The sequence below is a fragment of the Nomascus leucogenys genome, chromosome 12, assembly GCF_006542625.1.
Source record: "Nomascus leucogenys isolate Asia chromosome 12, Asia_NLE_v1, whole genome shotgun sequence".
Classification (NCBI taxonomy): domain Eukaryota; kingdom Metazoa; phylum Chordata; class Mammalia; order Primates; family Hylobatidae; genus Nomascus; species Nomascus leucogenys.
In genome coordinates, this window is record NC_044392.1 from 957,529 (window position 1) to 975,616 (window position 18,088).

At 60.1% G+C, this 18,088-nt stretch overlaps 1 protein-coding gene across 10 annotated transcripts in view; it reads right to left on the reverse strand.

Annotated features, from left to right (window-relative positions):
* Window positions 1-776: 776 nt before the first annotated feature.
* ADGRB2 (adhesion G protein-coupled receptor B2) overlaps window positions 777-18,088 on the reverse strand; it is a 36,972-nt gene continuing 19,660 nt past the window's right edge. Inside the window, exons 4-31 of one of the 10 annotated variants that reach the window (XM_030823289.1) lie at window positions 17,901-18,065; window positions 16,554-16,718; window positions 15,769-15,933; window positions 15,516-15,683; window positions 15,340-15,441; window positions 15,090-15,196; window positions 14,062-14,256; window positions 13,825-13,893; window positions 13,641-13,749; window positions 13,025-13,352; window positions 12,546-12,651; window positions 12,301-12,344; window positions 11,914-12,040; window positions 11,368-11,471; window positions 11,144-11,246; window positions 10,288-10,438; window positions 10,036-10,105; window positions 9,532-9,598; window positions 9,285-9,370; window positions 8,886-8,984; window positions 6,674-6,845; window positions 6,219-6,314; window positions 5,817-5,856; window positions 4,506-5,125; window positions 2,258-2,293; window positions 1,843-1,938; window positions 1,686-1,742; window positions 777-1,265 (exon numbers count right to left, since the gene is read on the reverse strand). In XM_030823289.1, the coding sequence (XP_030679149.1) occupies window positions 1,080-1,265; window positions 1,686-1,742; window positions 1,843-1,938; window positions 2,258-2,293; window positions 4,506-5,125; window positions 5,817-5,856; window positions 6,219-6,314; window positions 6,674-6,845; window positions 8,886-8,984; window positions 9,285-9,370; window positions 9,532-9,598; window positions 10,036-10,105; window positions 10,288-10,438; window positions 11,144-11,246; window positions 11,368-11,471; window positions 11,914-12,040; window positions 12,301-12,344; window positions 12,546-12,651; window positions 13,025-13,352; window positions 13,641-13,749; window positions 13,825-13,893; window positions 14,062-14,256; window positions 15,090-15,196; window positions 15,340-15,441; window positions 15,516-15,683; window positions 15,769-15,933; window positions 16,554-16,718; window positions 17,901-18,065 (3,833 nt within the window). In that variant the 3' untranslated portion in view covers window positions 777-1,079. Of the gene's footprint in view, window positions 1,266-1,685; window positions 1,743-1,842; window positions 1,942-2,257; window positions 2,294-4,505; window positions 5,126-5,816; window positions 5,857-6,218; window positions 6,315-6,673; window positions 6,846-8,885; window positions 8,985-9,284; window positions 9,371-9,531; window positions 9,599-10,035; window positions 10,106-10,287; window positions 10,439-11,143; window positions 11,247-11,367; window positions 11,472-11,913; window positions 12,041-12,300; window positions 12,345-12,545; window positions 12,652-13,024; window positions 13,353-13,640; window positions 13,750-13,824; window positions 13,894-14,061; window positions 14,257-15,089; window positions 15,197-15,339; window positions 15,442-15,515; window positions 15,684-15,768; window positions 15,934-16,553; window positions 16,719-17,900; window positions 18,066-18,088 lie in introns of all 10 variants that reach the window. The other 9 variants (XM_030823288.1, XM_030823294.1, XM_030823295.1 and 6 more) reach the window with 9 other exon arrangements.

An 18,088-nucleotide genomic window follows, 5' to 3' on the forward strand; every position in this document is an offset into this window, starting at 1 on the left:
GGCCCGGCCCAACACCTGCATCTCCACCACAACCGAGCACCTGCTGCTCCCCTGCAGCCGTAGTCAAGTTCCAGGAAGCTGAGCTGAAGCCCCACCTCCATCAAGCGTGGGTTTGAAGTCCCAGCTCTGCCTCTGACTGTGGCCTTGAGCAGGGCACTGCCCATCTCTGGCCTCATTTTCCTATCCACAAAATGGGCAACCTAAAACCTTCCAACAGGGTTGTTGTGAGGGGCCAGGGGACATGTGTGTGAAGCTCCTAGCTTAGAGCACTGCATGAGACTGGTGCCATGTGGTCACAGCTAACCCTTCGAGAGCTTATCCTGTCCCAGGTATTTGCTGAGCACTTTACAAATAGGAATTTGTTTCAACCCCGTAACAACCCTGTGAGGTGGGCACTGTTACCATCCCCATTTCACAGATGTGGAACCAAGGTCACTAAGCTCTGTCTTGGCTCTAGCCCAGGCAGTCAGGCCTCTGTGCCCCAGTGAATGGCAGCCACGACCATCACAGCCACCAGGAAAGGCCAGCCGTAAGAGGTCCCCTCCCACACTCCCAATCTGCTTCCCCCAGCCCAGATCGGGGAAAGGATGAGTCACCCGGAGAGTCAGGGACAAAGATGGGGTTAGAGCCTAGGCCGCCCCCTCCCAGGCAGGGCTGGCCCGACCTCATCACATAATCTGATGAGATCAAGTGAGTTCAACCCAGGAGACAGGAACAAAGTCGGGGTCCCAGAGCTGGGCCTTGACCTGAGGAAAGCAAACAGCCCAGCAGCAAAATCCACAGAGTGAAGTTTATTCCCAACAAAGTTCCCCTCCCGCCTCCCCAGCCCGGGACAGGGACGGACAGGCTGGACTGAAGATGGGGTTCCATTGGCTGAGGGGCCTCTGAGAAACAAGGATGGGCCCTGGGCCCCCAGGCCAAGCCGTGTCCCGCTCCCCCAGCCTGGCTGAGTCCACGGCGCCTCCCTGCCCAGCCCTCGGGAGAGGGGAGAGGGCGCTGGCTCCTGGGTAGTTCCAAAGTGGAGTGTGAAAATAGAGAGATATATATATTTATATGCAGTGGGCAGTCCAGCGTGGCACTCACACCTCTGTCTGGAAGTCACCATCCGGTGGTTCTGTGGGCTCCCAGGCTGCTGCCCGGTGCAGAGTCAGCCGTTCTCGGGGCTTGGGGGGCAGCGAGCCCAGTGTCATAGATTTGAAGGTGCTCCAGCTCTGATGGCGCCGATGTTGGGACAAGCTGGGGCGCTCCCCGGGGCTGGGCTTGTCCTGTGGAGGGAGCGGGAGGGGCCGTGGAGATGGGCCAATATCCTTACCCATTGTACAGACGAACAAACGGAGGAGGCCCAGAGAGAACTGGTAATGCCCAAAGTTATGGAGCAATCAGGTGTCAAAGCAGAGTTGAAATACAGACCTGCCTGGTTCCGGGGTGGGGCTCCTGACCCCTGTTCTCAGTGGCCCCCAGGACATGTCTCCTGCTGACTGCTCTCCCTCCCAATCCTGGAAGACCTCCACCCCTGTTCGCCATCTGCAGCACCTTCCCCACCCCCAGGTGGCCCCAAACTGTTGCCCATGCCGTCGGGGAGACCCTTGGTGAGACAGGCTGGGGTTGCCTGGGAGGGGCAGGAGGGCAGGGAGGGCAAGGGTCCCTCAGGCCCACCTCGCCCCACCCAGCCCGGGGGGACTCACGGTGCACACGCTCCGCTCGGCCGCCCCACCCGAGGACACACTCCACCGCTTCTCCCTCTGCAACGGGGGCCACCGGTCAGGCTCCAACCCCAGGGGCCGCTGCACTAGGTCAGGCCCTGAGCTTCGGGGCAGGGGCAGCCACGGGAGGAGGCCTCACCTTGGCTGTGGACTGGCTGCGGTAGCGGTCGAAAGTGTGGAACTTCTGGTTGAGCTCATGGTAGAGTTCTGAATGCCGTTTCCGGGTGTGCATCACCTTCTAGGGGCCACAGGGCGTCAGAGGGTCGCTCCCTGGGGCAGCACCATGATCCCCCCTACCCAGGGCACTCAGCACCCCAAGCCCCTACATCCCTCCCTGCTGCCAGCTCCTCTGGGACAAGACCTAGTTCTCTCTTCACGTCGGTGCTATGGGCTTGGGCAGGGAGGGAATCATGGGAAGATCCTACAGAGCCCATGGGCTTGGGCTCCTGGGGTCAGGCCCTGCGACAGAGCTCGGACTACTTCTAGGAGCGAGCCCTCCAGGAACAGACACCACAGCCAGATATCCCGCCGCCCAGCACACACATGGCCCTTACCTCAAAGTCCAGGTCTGAATACCGTAATTTCTTTCGCTGGGAAGGAGCAACAAGGAGGCAATGGAGGAGAAGAAAGCTTTTTACCACAGGCAGGGGCTTTAGAGACAGGAAGCCCGGCATCCCAGGGGTCTGCCCGCTGTACCTTCCCCCCAACCCAGGCCCAGAAGTTGGGGACTTTCATGGGGCAGCTTTTCAGGCCTCACTGAACACACACACACACACACACACACACACACACACACACACACACACACGGGTCAAATGGCATGCAGCGGACTTCCAACATGACAGGCCCAGATGCCCACATGGAATCGGAGCCAATGCCCATTCTCTGTGCCCTAGAGCCCACCCTGCATCCTTCCCCATCTTGCCCCCATTCTGTCTGCCAGCCATAGCTACCCCTCCCCTTGGAACCCTCTACTTGTCCTGCAAACACAGGGATTCAGGCTGTCAGAAACCTTCCTTTGACCTCACACTGCCCCTTTTCCTGCCAAACCAGGCGCTGCCTCCCTGGCCTCTCTGCTCCCTCATGCCTCTCCTGGCCCTCCTCGCCCCAGACCACTTTCAAGGCCCCAGTAAGCTGTACTGTACCCAGTGCTACTCAAGAAAGAGGCCTGAGAGTCTTAAAATGTTGGCACAGGGAAACCCATGAAGCCAAGGCCAACTTTCCCAGGTTACAGATGGGGAAACTGAGACCCAGGGAGGTGAAGGGAATTGCTCCCAGGCCTTCGAAGGTGATACTAGGACCACCATCTGGATCTCCCAGGCCTGTGGGCATGCTCACCACCATGGGCCCATGGCACTCACTCTCCTGGTGTTCCTCTCCTCTCCCTACCTGCTTTCTCCCCGCTGCCCACCCTGGCTTCTCTAATACTAGGCACTCACACTCTGCCCTGGCACCTTCTCCTGCCTTTACCACACACACGTGTATCCTCCCCATCCCGGCTGCATCTCTCTTTCTGGGGGCAACGTGACACCTCTCCCTGTCTGATGCCCCCACAGGCACTGCACATGCAGCTCACACCAGTGGAATACACTTGTAATTCCCTGCCCAAACCTGCCCCTCCACCCATCACAGTTGCCCACACCAGAATTTTGGATGTCAACCTTGACCCCTCAAAGCGCTGCTGCATTTACTGCTGCCTCCCACACAAGGAGCCTGATGTCCGCCCTCATCAGTGGCCGGCAGGCAGGTGTCCACAGAACAAACCCCGCCATGACGCCACGCGCACCCTTCTCCGACGCGGCGTTGCGTGTTGTCTTTGTTACGCCTTCCTGTTTTTGCCATCTGTGGCAGGAGCAGGCACCAAATGTTCCAGAAACATTTTGGGAGAAAAACTCAACTTATGAGCCCCCTCCTAGCTACTAACTTAATTTTCGTCGTGTGGAGGATGGGGAGTGGGTTTCTGAGGCCGAGCAGGAACAGCCAATTGTGGCTAAGAACAACTCCTGCCCCTTTCCTTAACCACACCCCCTTCGTGACTCCAATAAAGTTGCAGAATGTTCTAGAGTTCCACAGCAGGCCACCACTGCCTGTTTGTTCCCAGTGATCCTCTGCACGGAGCAGACCTGAGGAGGCCAGCGGGAAGGTGAAGCATTCACAGAACACACACAGGCAGGGACCCAGAGGGGTTTGCTTTTCTCAGGAAGAGAGGGTCAGTTATCACAGGCCCGTGGGCAGCACCTGCAGCTGATTTCAGGGGTGCTAACAGCAGCAATCCCCAATTATCTAGCACTGTCTACTTGCTCCGCATAAATGTTTTACATCACTCAATCCTCAAAACAACTCTACAAAGATATTGCTACCTTATCCCCACTTTACACACAAGAAAATGAAGGCTCACTGATCTCACTGTCAATCAAGAGTCCAGACTGGAACTCAGACCTGCATGATGCAGAGGCCCAGGCTCACACCCCATGATGTGGCTTCCCCAGCAGCGTAGCACGTTGCCTGAGCCACAGTCTCCTGAAATGAGGACTCATCCTAACCAGTAACCCCCAAGTAGGCCCTAAAGCAAGTGCGAGCGAGTTGAGAAATGCGCTTCGACCGTGTGGCGTCCCAGCCTGTCTGAAGGATTCACAGACACCAGGGAGCTGCCATGAGCAGAAACAGGGAGAAATGCTCAGTGTACCCACTCCCAGCGACTTTTACGAGGCTGCTCTGGGGAGGTTGAGGCTGTCCCCTCCTGGCAGCAGCCTGTGATTGACACAGTCTCAGACACACACCCCATTCCCTACAGCCCCTCACCTCCAGGGAGCCCATCTTCATGGTAGAGCCGGGCACTGTACGAGGCATGGTCCGGCTGCGCTCCCCTGGCTCGGGCACTTGGCGGGCGCTGGGTGTCGGCGGTGGTGGTTGGAAGGTCATTCCATAGGGATTCTGGAGAGATCCATAGGCAGGGCCCAGCCCCAGGCCCGAGTGGTCCACGGACAGGAAGCTGGGGTAGCCTTCAGTGTGGGCCACTGTCTTGGCAGCCCGCCGGGGGGTCCCCTCGGGCCGGGCCCTGGGGGCATCCTCACCACCTCCACCCCCACCGCCAGGCTGCAGGCTCAAAGTCCGCCGGGGCAGCACCATGTAGTCCCCCTCAGAGCCTGGCTCAGCGGGCCGCAGCCATGTGAGGTCCAGCTGCCGCAGGCCGCCCTCCCCACACATGTAAACAGGGTTGGCCTCCTGTGGGGGCGGAGGCTCCCCCAGCCCTGGTGAGGCTGCCATGGGCACCAGGATATTCCCAGGAAGTGGTGAGAAGCTGAGGCTGCCCTCAGGGCCCACGAGGCAGGACTTGGGCTCCTCATCCTCATCCAGGGACAGGCGGGATAGCGTGCCCGTGATGGTGGACGGGTTGCAAGTGTTGACCTCCTTGAACAGAACTGGGGGCAGGAGTGGGAGGGAGGGGGTGAGTCCTGAGGAGAAGGAACCTCCAGATGCCCTTGCCCAGGCGGGGGAGGTGCCAAGCTTCCGCGCTTGGACAGGAAAGGAAACCAGGTCCTGGAGAGATGGCTGGGTGGTTGGTAATCTCTCACATACAAGAGGGGTTAAGAAGACAACGGCTGCAAAGTCCCCACAGTGAGACAGGGCAAGAAACAAAGGCAAGGCCCAGCTCCCAGTGTCCTGGTGCATGTCCTGACTTTGACCCCATGGCCCCAGGGCTGTCGAAGGGCTTTGTCTTCCCACCTCCCTGTGCATCAGCTCCCCAGGAGACAGAAATGGAAAGATTCTGCTAAGAATCTGGAAATGATACAATAACGTAACACTCTGTGCCATGGGTCCTGCTAGGAACTCGACGTCCCCGAATTCATGCCCCTAAGCCTCCCACCTGCCCTGGGAGGACAGTATTCTCTCCTTTACAGGTGTGTTAACTGAGGCTTAGAGAGGCAGGTTGTTTGCCCAGGGTCAGACAGTAAGGGACATTCGCAGCCTTGCGTCCAACTCAGGGCTGTCTAACTTCGAAGCTGGACTCAAGCAGCCAGAACTCCATCAGGGCCTCCCATGATGGGGCTCAGGGCCTCCCCTTCTTCTCCAACCCCAGGGCCATTCTCAGCTCGGCCACGGCACACTCACCTGTTTGACAAGCCAGATCCACGTCCTTTTCAAAGTCTGACTATAGGCGGAAAGGGAGGGGCGGGTGGGCAGAAGGAGGATTAATGTATCAGGGTGGGGGGAGGCTCAGGCCCCTCCAGCCAGCTTTGCCCACTCTGCCTGCCTGAGGGCTGCCCATGGCCCATAGCCCATGGCCCAGCAGAGCCCAGGCATGGTCTACCCCAGCCCCACCTGATGGCTGGGAAAACTGAGTGGGGGAAGGACTTGCCCAATGCCACCCAGGTGTTAGTGGCTGAGCCTGAATCAAACCCAATCCCTGTCCCAACCCTGCCATGGATGGGGAAGGTAAATGGTCTAGGGCAGGAGGACTGGGGTGGGGGGTGCCCAGAATCTGCCCAGGCCCTGCCCAGGCCCCTAACTCACCAGGATCTGCAGCTGCCCGTTCTTACACGAATCAGGGGAGTCTTCGCTCTCATCAGCCCGGCACACCCCCATCTGGCACTTCACCACGTCCTGGACCTGGGGACAGAGGGCGCCTGCTGGGCCTGAGGCCACTGCAGGGCCCCCGACCACAGATGGCTGTGCTTCCCACCCCAGATGCCCAGGCAACTGTAGAAGGAAGGCAACACATCCAACCTTGGGGAAGGTGATGACACCTGGGCAGGGTGCAAGGGGAGGAGGAGACCCAGGAGGCCAAGGACAAGCATGAGGGGCAGTTGTGGGCATCCAGGCCTATCAGCTTCCACAGTAAGGGCTGCCCAGATGGGGCCTGGAGCACCCTGGTCGGGGCCTCGATCCTCCCGGTCTGCACAGTGGGGAGAAGCCAGGGGCCTGGCAGGTGTGGTGGGCACCCAGGGGCGGGAGAGGCCCAGCCCCACCTCTCGGCGCAGGAAGCAGTGCACAGCAGTGATGACAAAGCCCTGCGCGGAGTTGAAGACAGCAAAGAGGGCCTGGAAGAGGACGGAACGGCGGTCTGTCATGGCCAGGACGGCAGACATCCAGGTGAGCGCCAGCAGGGGCAGCACCACGCAGGAGCTCCAGAGTGAGGCCCTGAGGGGACAGTGGCAGAGCCCATCAGAGTGACACTCCAGGGGACAGGATGGCTTGAGCCTAGGCCTCCACTCAGCTGGAGCTCTTCAGCTGCCCAAGACTGGGAGGGCCCCAAACCCCAGGGCCTCAGTAATGTCCCCAAGCAGAGAGGGGCTGAGGAGCCGAGCCAGAGAAACAGGACAGAGACTGAAAGCAGCGAACTACAGGGTCACCGCAGGGACCAGGAAGGTGGGGATGGACACGCAGACACAGTGGGACTGAGCCACAGACCGTGGAAAGGGACGGGGAGAGAGAAGAGAAGGTAGACAGACGCACAGAATCACCTGAGGAGCTTTTTAAAAATGCACGGGGGCCTGGACGGCATCCCCAGAGCCTAACTGGGTAGGCTGGGGAGGGGGACTGGAGGAGGGACAAGGCGACGATAACCACAGTGAGAGAACGCATGCGACAGAGACACTCAGACAGAAAGATCAAACAGGCAGAGCACACGGGGGACATCCAGGGCACGAATCCTCAGGGAGAAGACAGGGGGCCAGGACCAGTGAAGCAGAACTCCCCCCACATACAGAGAAGACGTCAGGCTCCCAGGGACTGCTCAGAGCCTTGGGCAGAAGGATCAGAACTGGGGCTAAAAGATGGGGTCGGGGCCAGGCCTACACCTCCCTGGCCTCCCTGCCAGGGGAGGGCAGAAAAAAAGCAGATGGGGCCTGGCATCCAAGCCATTCCCACTCCTCCCTAACCTGCTACAGCACATGAGGGACAGCGGGGCCAACATACCCTCCCGGGCCAGGTGCCACACTCAACCCACTCTCCTTTGCAAACGCCCCCGGTGGGAGAGTCAGGCACAGCTCTAGGCATGGCAGAGGGTGGCACCATTCCACAGAGACAGCTGGGGGAGGCCAAAGCAGAGAGATGGGCAGGGGGCCAAGACCTGCCCTAGGAAGTGCAGTTCAGGGCTGTTCAGCCTGGCAGGGGGCGGCCACAATGGGCTCTGAAGCCCCCAGAGGTGGAGCCAAGACCAAGAGAGGGTCTAATCACAGTAATAAGAGCTGCGCTGATTAACCACCAATTCTCTACCAGGCCCTACACTGAACACTTTACATATATTACTTCAAATCGTGATCAAAACAACTCCAATTAACAGGCATGGGATTATTATCCCAATTTACAGATGAGGAAACTGGAGTGTGCCCAGCTGGGCAGGGAGAGGCACAGTTGGGATACAAACACAGCTTGACCGACTCCAAAGCCCAAGCATTGAAACAGCTAGTGCAGACAGGGTGAGGGAGGCAGACGGCAGCCCAAGACAGAGGGAGCTTCGTGGTGACGGTGCCAGCTGCCTCCAGAGGCCCTGAGCTCCCTGACCCTGCAGGTGTGCAAGATAAAGCTGGACCTCACTGGGCATGGAGGCTCGGATGGATTTCCGGACCTGGGTGGGAGGTTGGGCCTAAGGGCTTTGTGGATTTGTTTTACCCTTGCATAGCTGGGATTTTAAGATTCTCAGATGCTAGGGCGGGGGTCTCAGTGAAATAATTCTCTACCTCTGTGATTCTCTGTCTCCAATTGAGCGTGAGATTCAATGCCTCTGAAATGCTAAGTCTCAGATTCTATGACAGATGATAAGACTGGATGATTCACTCATTCTAACATTCTTAGCTTCTGATTGTCTTATGCTAAGATTCTATCATTCTAATTCTAAGGTTCTATAGCTCAAAAATTCTAAGGCTTAAGATTGTCTGAGCCTCTGTAGGTTGGGGGTGTGGGGCTGTGCAGGATAGAACATTAGCTGGGAATAAGGGCAGGGGCGGGATCCAAGGGTGGGCGAAGGAACCGGGCACCTGTGGGAGGCACAGACATCCACTCCTCATCGCCTTGGCCACCTCTTGCCGAGCCCTTGAGAGTGTGTGGTGGCTGGCAGGAAAGGGCAAGCTTTCCAGGGCACTGGGCTGATATCCCTCCTCCTCCCCCCACCATGGGCACTGCCCCCCCCAATTCCTTTGCCCCACCCACCCCCACCGCCCCCCAGGGGGCACGACTAACATGGCGTTCCTGGCCGAGGCTGAGCTGAGCAGGGGGCTGGGGACCGCTCCACACGCTGAGCAGGGGAGGAGCAGGCTGGCCCAGGGGCACCGCTCCGACCTCGGGGGCGGCACAGACATGGGAGAAGGAGGGGGGAAACACATGGGAAGCCGGGAGACGGGGCAGAGTGAGCCCCGAGTGGGGTGGGAGGGGAGGGCAGACGAGAGAGAGAGAGCTGGGTTAGGGTGGGTGAGGGGCTGCGGCTGAGCACTCCGGGTGCCCACCTTGCCTGCAACCTTGATGCACCAAGGTTGGGGAGCCCCGGTCGCATCATCGAGCCCTGAGTCTCCAAGAGCACCCATGTCCCTCCCTCCCTGCACCATTTCCAGAAAGGCCAAGCCTCAGAGGCCCTCCCCTTACCCGGCCCTCTGCTTCTTGGATTTGTCGGAGATGCCATCGCGTGCCATGAGCTTGTTGAAGACGATGATTCCGATGAGCATGTTCACCTGGGGGCCCAGTAGAGTGGAGTGAGGGAGACAGGATCACCAGGTGCCCTCCTGGCAGGGAAATCCCCACGTGGGAGCTGGAGTGCAGGGAGGAGGTAGAGGGAGAAACAGGATGACCCTCTGGGGCCATGCCCCTTCCAAGATGCTGAACGGGCACATACCAGGACAATGACGGCTGCAGGGCCCACAAAGGCGTAGAGCAGGCCGCCCTCCAGGGAGAGCCAGCAGCTGGGGTGGGGGAGAAGAAGGGGGTCAGACACCCGGCAGCCTCCCTCCCCACCCCCAAACACCATCCCTCAGTCCTCCCAGGCTGCCATGCCCTCATCGCCAGTGCCGTCTGAGCCCCAGACGGTGAGAGTGAGCCACTGGCTCCTGCTGAGCCTCGGTTTCCCCTCCAACAAAGGTCCAGAACATTAGGCTCATCCCCCAGTGCTCCCATGGGGATGAAGCAAGGCTGACTCCTGAGCTAAACAGTCCCTTAGGGATTACCCGGTCCTAGCACATTCCCTCAGTCAGGGAAACTGAAGCTCAGAAATGGGGAGGAACTTGCCCAAAGACCCACAACAGGCATGGACTAGGATTTCAGCCAGCTGCCCAGTCCGGTTCCCTAACAGATCCACCACCCACTACCACCCACCACCACCCACCACGGGAGGCCCACGTACTAGCTGGATGTACCGTATCCTTTCGTTCGGGTAAAGCCGACAGACACCGCCACCACCAGGGCAGGCAGACCTGGGGGAGCGGGGGCGCCAGAGTGAGACGGTTGCTGGTCTTCAGGGACCCCTTGTTCTCCCAGACTCCCATCCCAGCTGACCGCTGTGCCCAGAGAGCTGGGCCAGGGCCAAAACTGAACTTCTCTTGCTGCCCCTGCCCACCAAGGCCCAGCAGCAGAGTCCAGCACTGGCCCTGCTCACCCCAGCCCAGGCAGAGGAAACGCTTGCGAACGAGGCGGGTGCGCATCCGCCCAATGACAGCCAGGTAGGACTGCCAGGCCTCGGTAAGCACCCAGCAAAAGGAGGAGAGAAAGAAGAAGTGCAGGAAGGCAGCCGTCATGGTGCACACGCCCTGCAGGGAGAGGGAACGGGAGGGAGTGGCCCTGAGCAGCCGCCAGGGCAGGAGGCGCCGGGCTTCCCACACCCGCTGCTGGGCGCTGCCACGGCCGCCCACCTGAGCCCCGCCCCCCACAGAGCCCTGCCAGGCACCCCCGCCTTCCTGCACCCACACACAGCACGACACGGGCCTGGTGACACACACACAGCACTCGGCATCCAGGGAGGCGAGTGGGCAGGCTGCCCACGCACAGACGGGGCTGGCAGGGAGGGGGACAGACATGAGTACCTGCCACGTCACAACCGGGCAGGCCCCGTGCCTGGCATGCATGGTGCTGGCACTGTGCAGAGAAGGCCAAGGGGGCATAGGGAACAGTCTGCACAGGTCGTCCACAGGTAGGTGGCAAAAGGAGGCCTCACTCAGGCTTCCACACACTCACAGACACAAGGAGGCCCAATGCCACCTGCCCAACACACACCCAGCGCTCAGCTCACACACACGTTTACTGATGTTCACAGAAGTTCCTCACTTGAGTACACACCCCCTCTCCAATGTCCTCACATATGGTCTCACACACTATTTCATACACACTCTAATGCCAACATGGGGCGCACACACACCACCACTAATGGACGTACAAGCAAACACACACGCTGCGCTCTCCACCTTCACCCCTCCACCCCACTCACACCCCTGGCAGCCCTGGAAGCCTGCACCTGCCTTGCTCAGCACCCGGGACTGGCCCACGAGGATCAGGATGTTGGATGCCAGGATGGACAGGCAGAAGTTCAGCAAGATGATGGAGCGTTCAGATTTTATGAACCTGCCGGGGCACAGCAGGCAGGGACAGAGGCGCTGGCTGCCCCACCCGACCTGGCGTGGCTGGCCACCTCCCGTACCTGCCCCCCCGCCTCCCAGCCACAAGAGCCAGGTGTCAGACCTACCTCCAAAAGGCGGCATAGATGGCGAGCAGGGTGAGCAGTGCCATGCACGACACCGCACAGCCGATCACCAGGGGGACCGAGGGGGAGCCCGCCAGCTCCAGGGTCTGGGGGAGATGGGCAGACAGTCAGATGGGTTGCTGGGAGGCGGGAGCTGCAGGGGTGCCCTGTCCCCTCCTCTACCGTAGACTGGCATACCCACAGGCAGAAGGGCAACACCTTCTTGCTGTCGTACTCATGCATGCACAGAACAGACCCGGGTATCCATGTGGACACATATTTATGCTCAGTCACCTGCACTCTTCCACACACAACCAGACACACACATATGCACACACACACACAACTGGCCACTGCCGCATACCCCCAGGCAAATATCACTGCTGTGAGCACAATCCCAGGGGCACAGATATCCACGTACAATCCCACAAGCGCACCTGCAGATGCACATTCAGGATTACCCAGGCGCCTGCCAACGCCATCACTGATGGCTGCTGGAAGCCCAGGGCCTCCTCCCTTACCCAGCCCAGGCACCTCTGTTCCACTCACCAGGTCCTTGGGTGGCTGGGCCAGCACAGCAAAGGTGGACAGGTGCTGGCACTGGCAGCGGGTGTGAGCTGCCTGGGTCTCCAGGGTCTGGCAATTTTCAGTGTCCCAGTCTCCTGAGCTGGCATCTCTTGGGTAGGGGAGAGATTCAGTGAGCCCCAGGCCAGCTACGTGGCCCTGTCCCCAGTCCTGGCCACTGCCCAAGGACAGGCTAAATCCACAGTAAGGCCACATCCACCAGGCAACAGCAGGGAGTCCCAGGATACGTTCTTGACCCCTTAGGCTAGGATGGCACCAAAAATCCCTCTTGCCTTTCAGGCAGGAGACCCCTTTCTGGCAAAGGGCCCTAGGGCTGCTCCCTTCCTCACCCAGAGGAGCCACCCAACTCACGCTCTGGAGTAGTCCCAGCTGGCACAACGGGGATCCGTGGTCCCCTGGGGAGCAGAAGACATGAGTGCAGTCTAGGGAGGGAAGCTCACCACACCCCACCACTGCCCATGCTGTGGGGGCCACAGCAACTCCCACACAGGTCCAAGGTTCAGCCCACCATCAGGGACAGAGTGCTGCCCACCAGACAGGCCTCCGGCCACCCAGGTTGAGGTGCCCCCAGGGTCTCTGCATGGATCTCCACTCACATTGATGATGTAGGAGAGCTCCACAGTAATGAGGGGCTCAGCTGGAGGCTGGGTAGGGGGGCGCACAGTCACTGTCATCACCCGGGATGTGACGGCCAGTGGGGGCCTGGGGGACAGGTACCGAAGTCAGCTTCTGCCAGCAGGTGCCAGCCCCAGTCAGAAACCCTGAAGCCGCTTTGGATGGGTGTGTGCAGAGGCTTCTAAGGAGCCAAGGCCCAGGGGACGTCCTAGCTCAGTGGGGTCCAGGACTTCGGGTGAGGTCTAGAGCTCTGCCCATCACCCCCTGGGTGGCAGCCCAGCGTCTGGGAGCAGCATGGCTACATTTGAGAAGCGTGTGTCCAGAGCCAGGCAAGGGGGTTCCTGAAGGTGGAGGAGGCTGCCATGGATCTCTCTGCAGCCAGCACTAGCTCAGTCCTCCTCCCCTTACCTGGGCCTTCCTGGACCCTCAGCAGCCCCATCCACCCATCCCCAGGACTCACCTGGGAGGCGGCAGGATGAGGCCAAGGGTGCGGTAGAGTACAGCACCGATCACAAAGTAGGAGGACTCATCGGGGTCTGCTGGGAGGAGGCGCTGGTGGGAGTGACCCGGGCCAGGAGGCACCGTTCCTGGGCCCCTCCCCCTGCCAGGGCTGCCTGCTGCCCCAGATGTGGCTGGCTTCCCTGGGGAGGAGAGGCTGAGCACCTCCTTGGGCAGGAAGAGGCGGTCCTCTGAGTGCCGCACCCAGTCCTTCATGCCCCGGCGGCCCCGCATGGGGAACGTGATGTCACTGGACACAGCTGAGACGGGCTCTCGCTGAATGCTGATCACTGCAGTGGGAGGAGGGTGGACAGAGACAGACAGAGGGGCAGAGACAAAGGGTGGCAGACCAGGGGAAGAGACAGATGTAGGGGAAACATGTACCAGGAAAGGTAGATGTGGACACCGAAGTTGGTACAAACACAGACAGACGTACACAGAGAAACAGACCACACATAGATGAAGGAGAGGGTAGAATGTGGAGAGAAAGATACAAATACGGGGTTAGGTAGAGGAAAGACAGAACCTCTTGAGTCCTGGCACATTCAGGACCCCCTCCCTTGCCTGACTCCTTCTACCTAGATTATCTGTGACAATCAGAGAGCTCTGGAAGGCCTTAAGAGCATCGCCCACCAGGTGAATGAAGTCCTCCACGACACGGAGCAGGTGCACAGAGCCAGGGGACACCTAGGGACAGAGAGTGTGTAAGGGTCCAAGGCAGGGCGGGTCACGGGAGGAGAAGCTGGCAGCTGTGCCCCGCACCTGCTGAGCATCGTCCCACTTCTCCTTGTTTTCTGCATCCACCATGAAGCTCACCACCTGGAAGAAGCGCTGGGGAGAGAGCAATGAGTGGCAGGGGGTCCTAGCCCCAGGGGACAGGGGGCTTCCCCCACTATAGCCACACTTGCCGCCTCTACAGCAGACTCTGCCTAGGGGCCTGGCCTCCCGCTTCAGTTTGGGCCTTCTCCACCCTCCGCCCTCCTTCCGCCTAGGCAGTACCTGCACATCATCAGCCGAGGGCACGTAGGTGGCCCTCTTAAAGGTGTCAGTGACATTCCTCAGAATGTCCACAGAGAAGAGCAGGTCCCCACTATAGTAGGTGCGCCGGGCCAGTAGCTCCTGCAGGCTGCGCACCACCTGCGACATGCCCTCGCCCGCCAGCATGCGCTGCCCCTTGGCCAGGTGCTCCCTAAGCTGTAGGTGACGAGAGGGCCACAGTCACTGAAGTGTCAGGAGCTGGAACCAGACCCTGGCCCATCCCACTCCAGTCCACCCACTGCTTGCATCCACGGGGAGAGAAAGGGGGAAAAGGTCAGAGAGGCTCAAAGGGGCACACAGGGGAGACAGAGTCCGAGAAAGAGACTCATAAAGAGAGAGAGAATCCCAAAGGGTACTTTAAAAAAGACTGAAATAGAAACACCTAGAGAAAAAAGGTGTTCAGATGTACATATAAAAGATATAAGCACAGTATGGGAACAGGGTACCTCCCCATCCCAAAGGGGTCACGTACATTCTGGAGTGTAATGAGCGTGTGTGTGGGCGCGCGCACACACACACACACAAACACACACACATACTGTCTCTCTTTCTCTCTCTCACTCTCTCTCAACACAAGCTCTAAATGCATTCACACAATTAATACCCAATTACAGTCAAACATGTACACACATTCACTGACGCTACTCTTACCCCATGACTGGCCCTGGGCTGGATGCTGGGGACACAAAAATAAATTCAGGGAGGCCCCAGTCTAGCCGCACACACAGACACTTTGATGAGCACCTAACGACTGAGGGGCTCATTCTGCAGGAGCGCAGAGGTAGGCGCCAAGGACAAAGGAAGACACTTGAGAGTCAGGCCTTGAGGTATGAGTAGGAGTTTGCCAGACAAGGAGAGGCACAGCCAGGCAGAAGTGGGCACAGCATATGCCAAGGCACGTGGGAACGAGCGAGAATCACGCTCCCTCCACCCCCTAGCAGAGTCTGAGACAGATTCTGCTGTGCCCCAGCCCAGCAGGGTGCACTCACTGACAGATACAGGTAGCGGTACTCGTGGGAGATGCAGCGAGCAAAGCTGGGCAGCCCCCAGTACGCCACGCCTTGGGCACTGAGGAGACAGCGGCGGCTGGCAGACCCTGCAGGGCAATAGGACAGAGGTCTGGGCACGGGGGCCGAGCTCTCACCCGCACTCCTCCATATCTCAGAGAGGCTGGGGGCGCAGAAGGGGGCAATGAGAATGGCAGGGGTGGTGGTGGGGGGAAAGCCACCTGCCCCTTACCTGAGGCGTTCGGGGGGCACTTGTTGTAGATGATCTCGCCAGCAGCTGCCTTCTTCCACGTCATCAGCATCACGTACTCATCCCTGCACATCTCGTGGAAAGCTGTGGGTGCGGGGGTAAGGCTCAGCTGGGCCCGTACATGGGGCCCCCAGCCCCCAGGGTCATTAGGGCAGTACCTGGACACCTCTTCTCACTACAAGGCTTCACCTCCTCTCCGGTGCCCTCGCAGGGGTAGCCCTGCGTGCCCGTGGCCTGGCACATGCGGAAGCGGCGCTGCCAGCCTGTGTCACACGTCTTAGAGCACAGGCTCCATGCATTCCATGGCCCCCACTTGCTATCAGTGGCTGTGGGAGAGGGGAGGCATACGAGTGGGCCCAGGTGCCCCCATGGTCAGAGCTGCCACTTGCCACCCCTGTGCCAAGCACTCACCCGGGCACTCGAGGTTGCTGCACTCCCGGGTGTCAGTGAGGGCACCCGTGCATGTGGCCCAGGCTGGGCCCGCCACGCTGCACTTCCGGCTGCGCTGCTGGGTCCCATTGGCACAGGACGTGGAGCATGGGCCCCAGGGACCCCATTCTAGCCACTGGCCTTCCACTGCATGGGGAGACACAAGCAGGGGAGGCTGTTGAGCGGGATGTGTGAGGGCTGGTGCTGTGGCGCACCACAGGAAGACCCAGAGCCTGCTAGGCATTCAGATTTGAGCCAGGCCAGACCCACTGGAGTGGGGAGGGGAGGGGGTTATGAGGGAGGCTGGAGTGAGCAGATAGTGCCTGGGCCTCATGCTGCCTGCCTGCCACCAGCTCCAGAAATACAGGACACCTCTCCTCTTAGCACCAGGCACAACTCACTTCTGGCTAAGGGAAGGGGCTGCAGGGGTGTCTTCTGATCTTTGCCAGCACTTCAGCCCAGCTTTGTGTCCTCTCACAGTCCAGCTGGCCATGCACCAAAATGCAAGGGCAGCCCAGGGCTTGGAGAAAGAGCTGTCCCCTTTTGATGGCGTCACAGGGTAGTAACTCATGTCAGGGCTGGGGGTCAAGTCAGGGCTAGGGGGTCACCTCGCACACAGGCAGGCACACTTCTCCAGTCTCCCCATGCTTGGTCAAAGTTTAAGGGGCCCCCAGGGGCAGGTCACTGGACCTGACTGCCTCCCCAGGTCTCCCGACCCCCCACCGGGCTGGGCAGCGCCCTCATGGAAGCCCACGGGCGCTACTGACCCGGGCAGGCAGCCATACTGCAGAGCTTAGTCTGCAGCTCAGGACCCTCGCAGGCCTTGCCGCCGTGCTGGGGGGGCACGCAGGTCCGCATCCGGCTCCGGGACCCCCGCCCGCAGCTGCGGGAGCACAGGCTCCAGGACCCCCACTCCTCCCACACGCCGTGCACTGCAAGGAAGCACGTGGCCGGTGGCTGGGCGGCACCATGGCCCCGCCCACCACCAGCGCCTGCCCATCCGCCCACCAATCAGGAGCTCCGCAGCTCTGCGGCTGCTCCTCATTGGCTCTGCCCCGGGTTCTGTTGCCAGGGGGATCTCCCAGGGCCCCACCAAGGTGCGACCCTTTGAAGGGATGTGCAAGTCACAGCCTTCTGGTCCTAATTCACATAGGACAGCCCCTGTGGATGCCTGGACAAGGACGCCAGGACCAACAGGAGGGGAACCAGGGGTCCTCCTCTCCTGAGGGCACAGGAAAATTCAGGAAAGGACCCAGGACCCATGCCATTCCACCCCTCCCCACCCACCCCTAGACCCAGAGCCTGAATACAACACAGCAGTCCGGGGGCAAGAGAAGCGCCCTTCCCAGCCCCAAGCGCACAGACACACAAATAAACATGAACATCTACACGGACACCGACACACCGAGCTCACACGCTGGAACACAGCTTTGCCCCAGGCCTTTGCAAACTCCTGCCACGCCCCCAGGTACCAAGAGCCCTTCCCAGGCAGGCCCTGCTCTAAATCCACAGCACCACTGGCATGGCCTAGGCCCCACTTCACCCCCTCAGGGAGCAAGGAGCAGGACTGGCTGAGACTGCCCTGCCCTTGCTGTCTCAAGCAAGCACATGCATTTCTTTAACAACTACACACTCAACTGAGGGAGGCTTAGGGGAGGCTCCCTTAGGGGGTGCCCAAAGGAGGGAGGGGAAGGTCAGGGAAGTGGCGTTTGTCTTAGATCTTGAAGGACAGGCTGAATTTGAATAGCCAAGGTCGGGGAGGAAGGACAGGACAAGAATCAGGAAATGCAGGGAGGTGGGAAAGTGTGCAAGCTACCGATATGGCCGGAGCGGAGCGGGTAAAAACACGAGCCGTGGTTACCAGGATGCAGGCACTGGGGGAATGATGTGCCCAGAACCGGGCCCAGTAGCATGGGCCCTGGTCTGATCCATCTGTGCCCCCAGTGCCCTGCACCGGGCTGGCATGGTACGCAGAGTTGGGCATGGTGTGGCGAACAGCCACATTTGTTGAATGAAAGGAGGAGGCAACCAACCATTTTGGAGATTAATCTGCCCGAGTCCCAGGCAGGACCTAACCCTGCAGGCAGATGGGGTGGGGAGGAGGACGGGCCTACCTGGGCAGGTGGCTGAATTGTTGCAGGGCCGGGTCTCCCGCAGGGGCCCGCTGCACAGGGTCCCATAGGGGGAGGACACGCAGGAGCGGGTGCGCACCTGCAGACCCTGCCCACACGTCAGGGAACACACGCTCCACGGGGACCACTCCTCAGCCGCCGGGTCGCCTACGAGAGAGGGACAGCGTCGG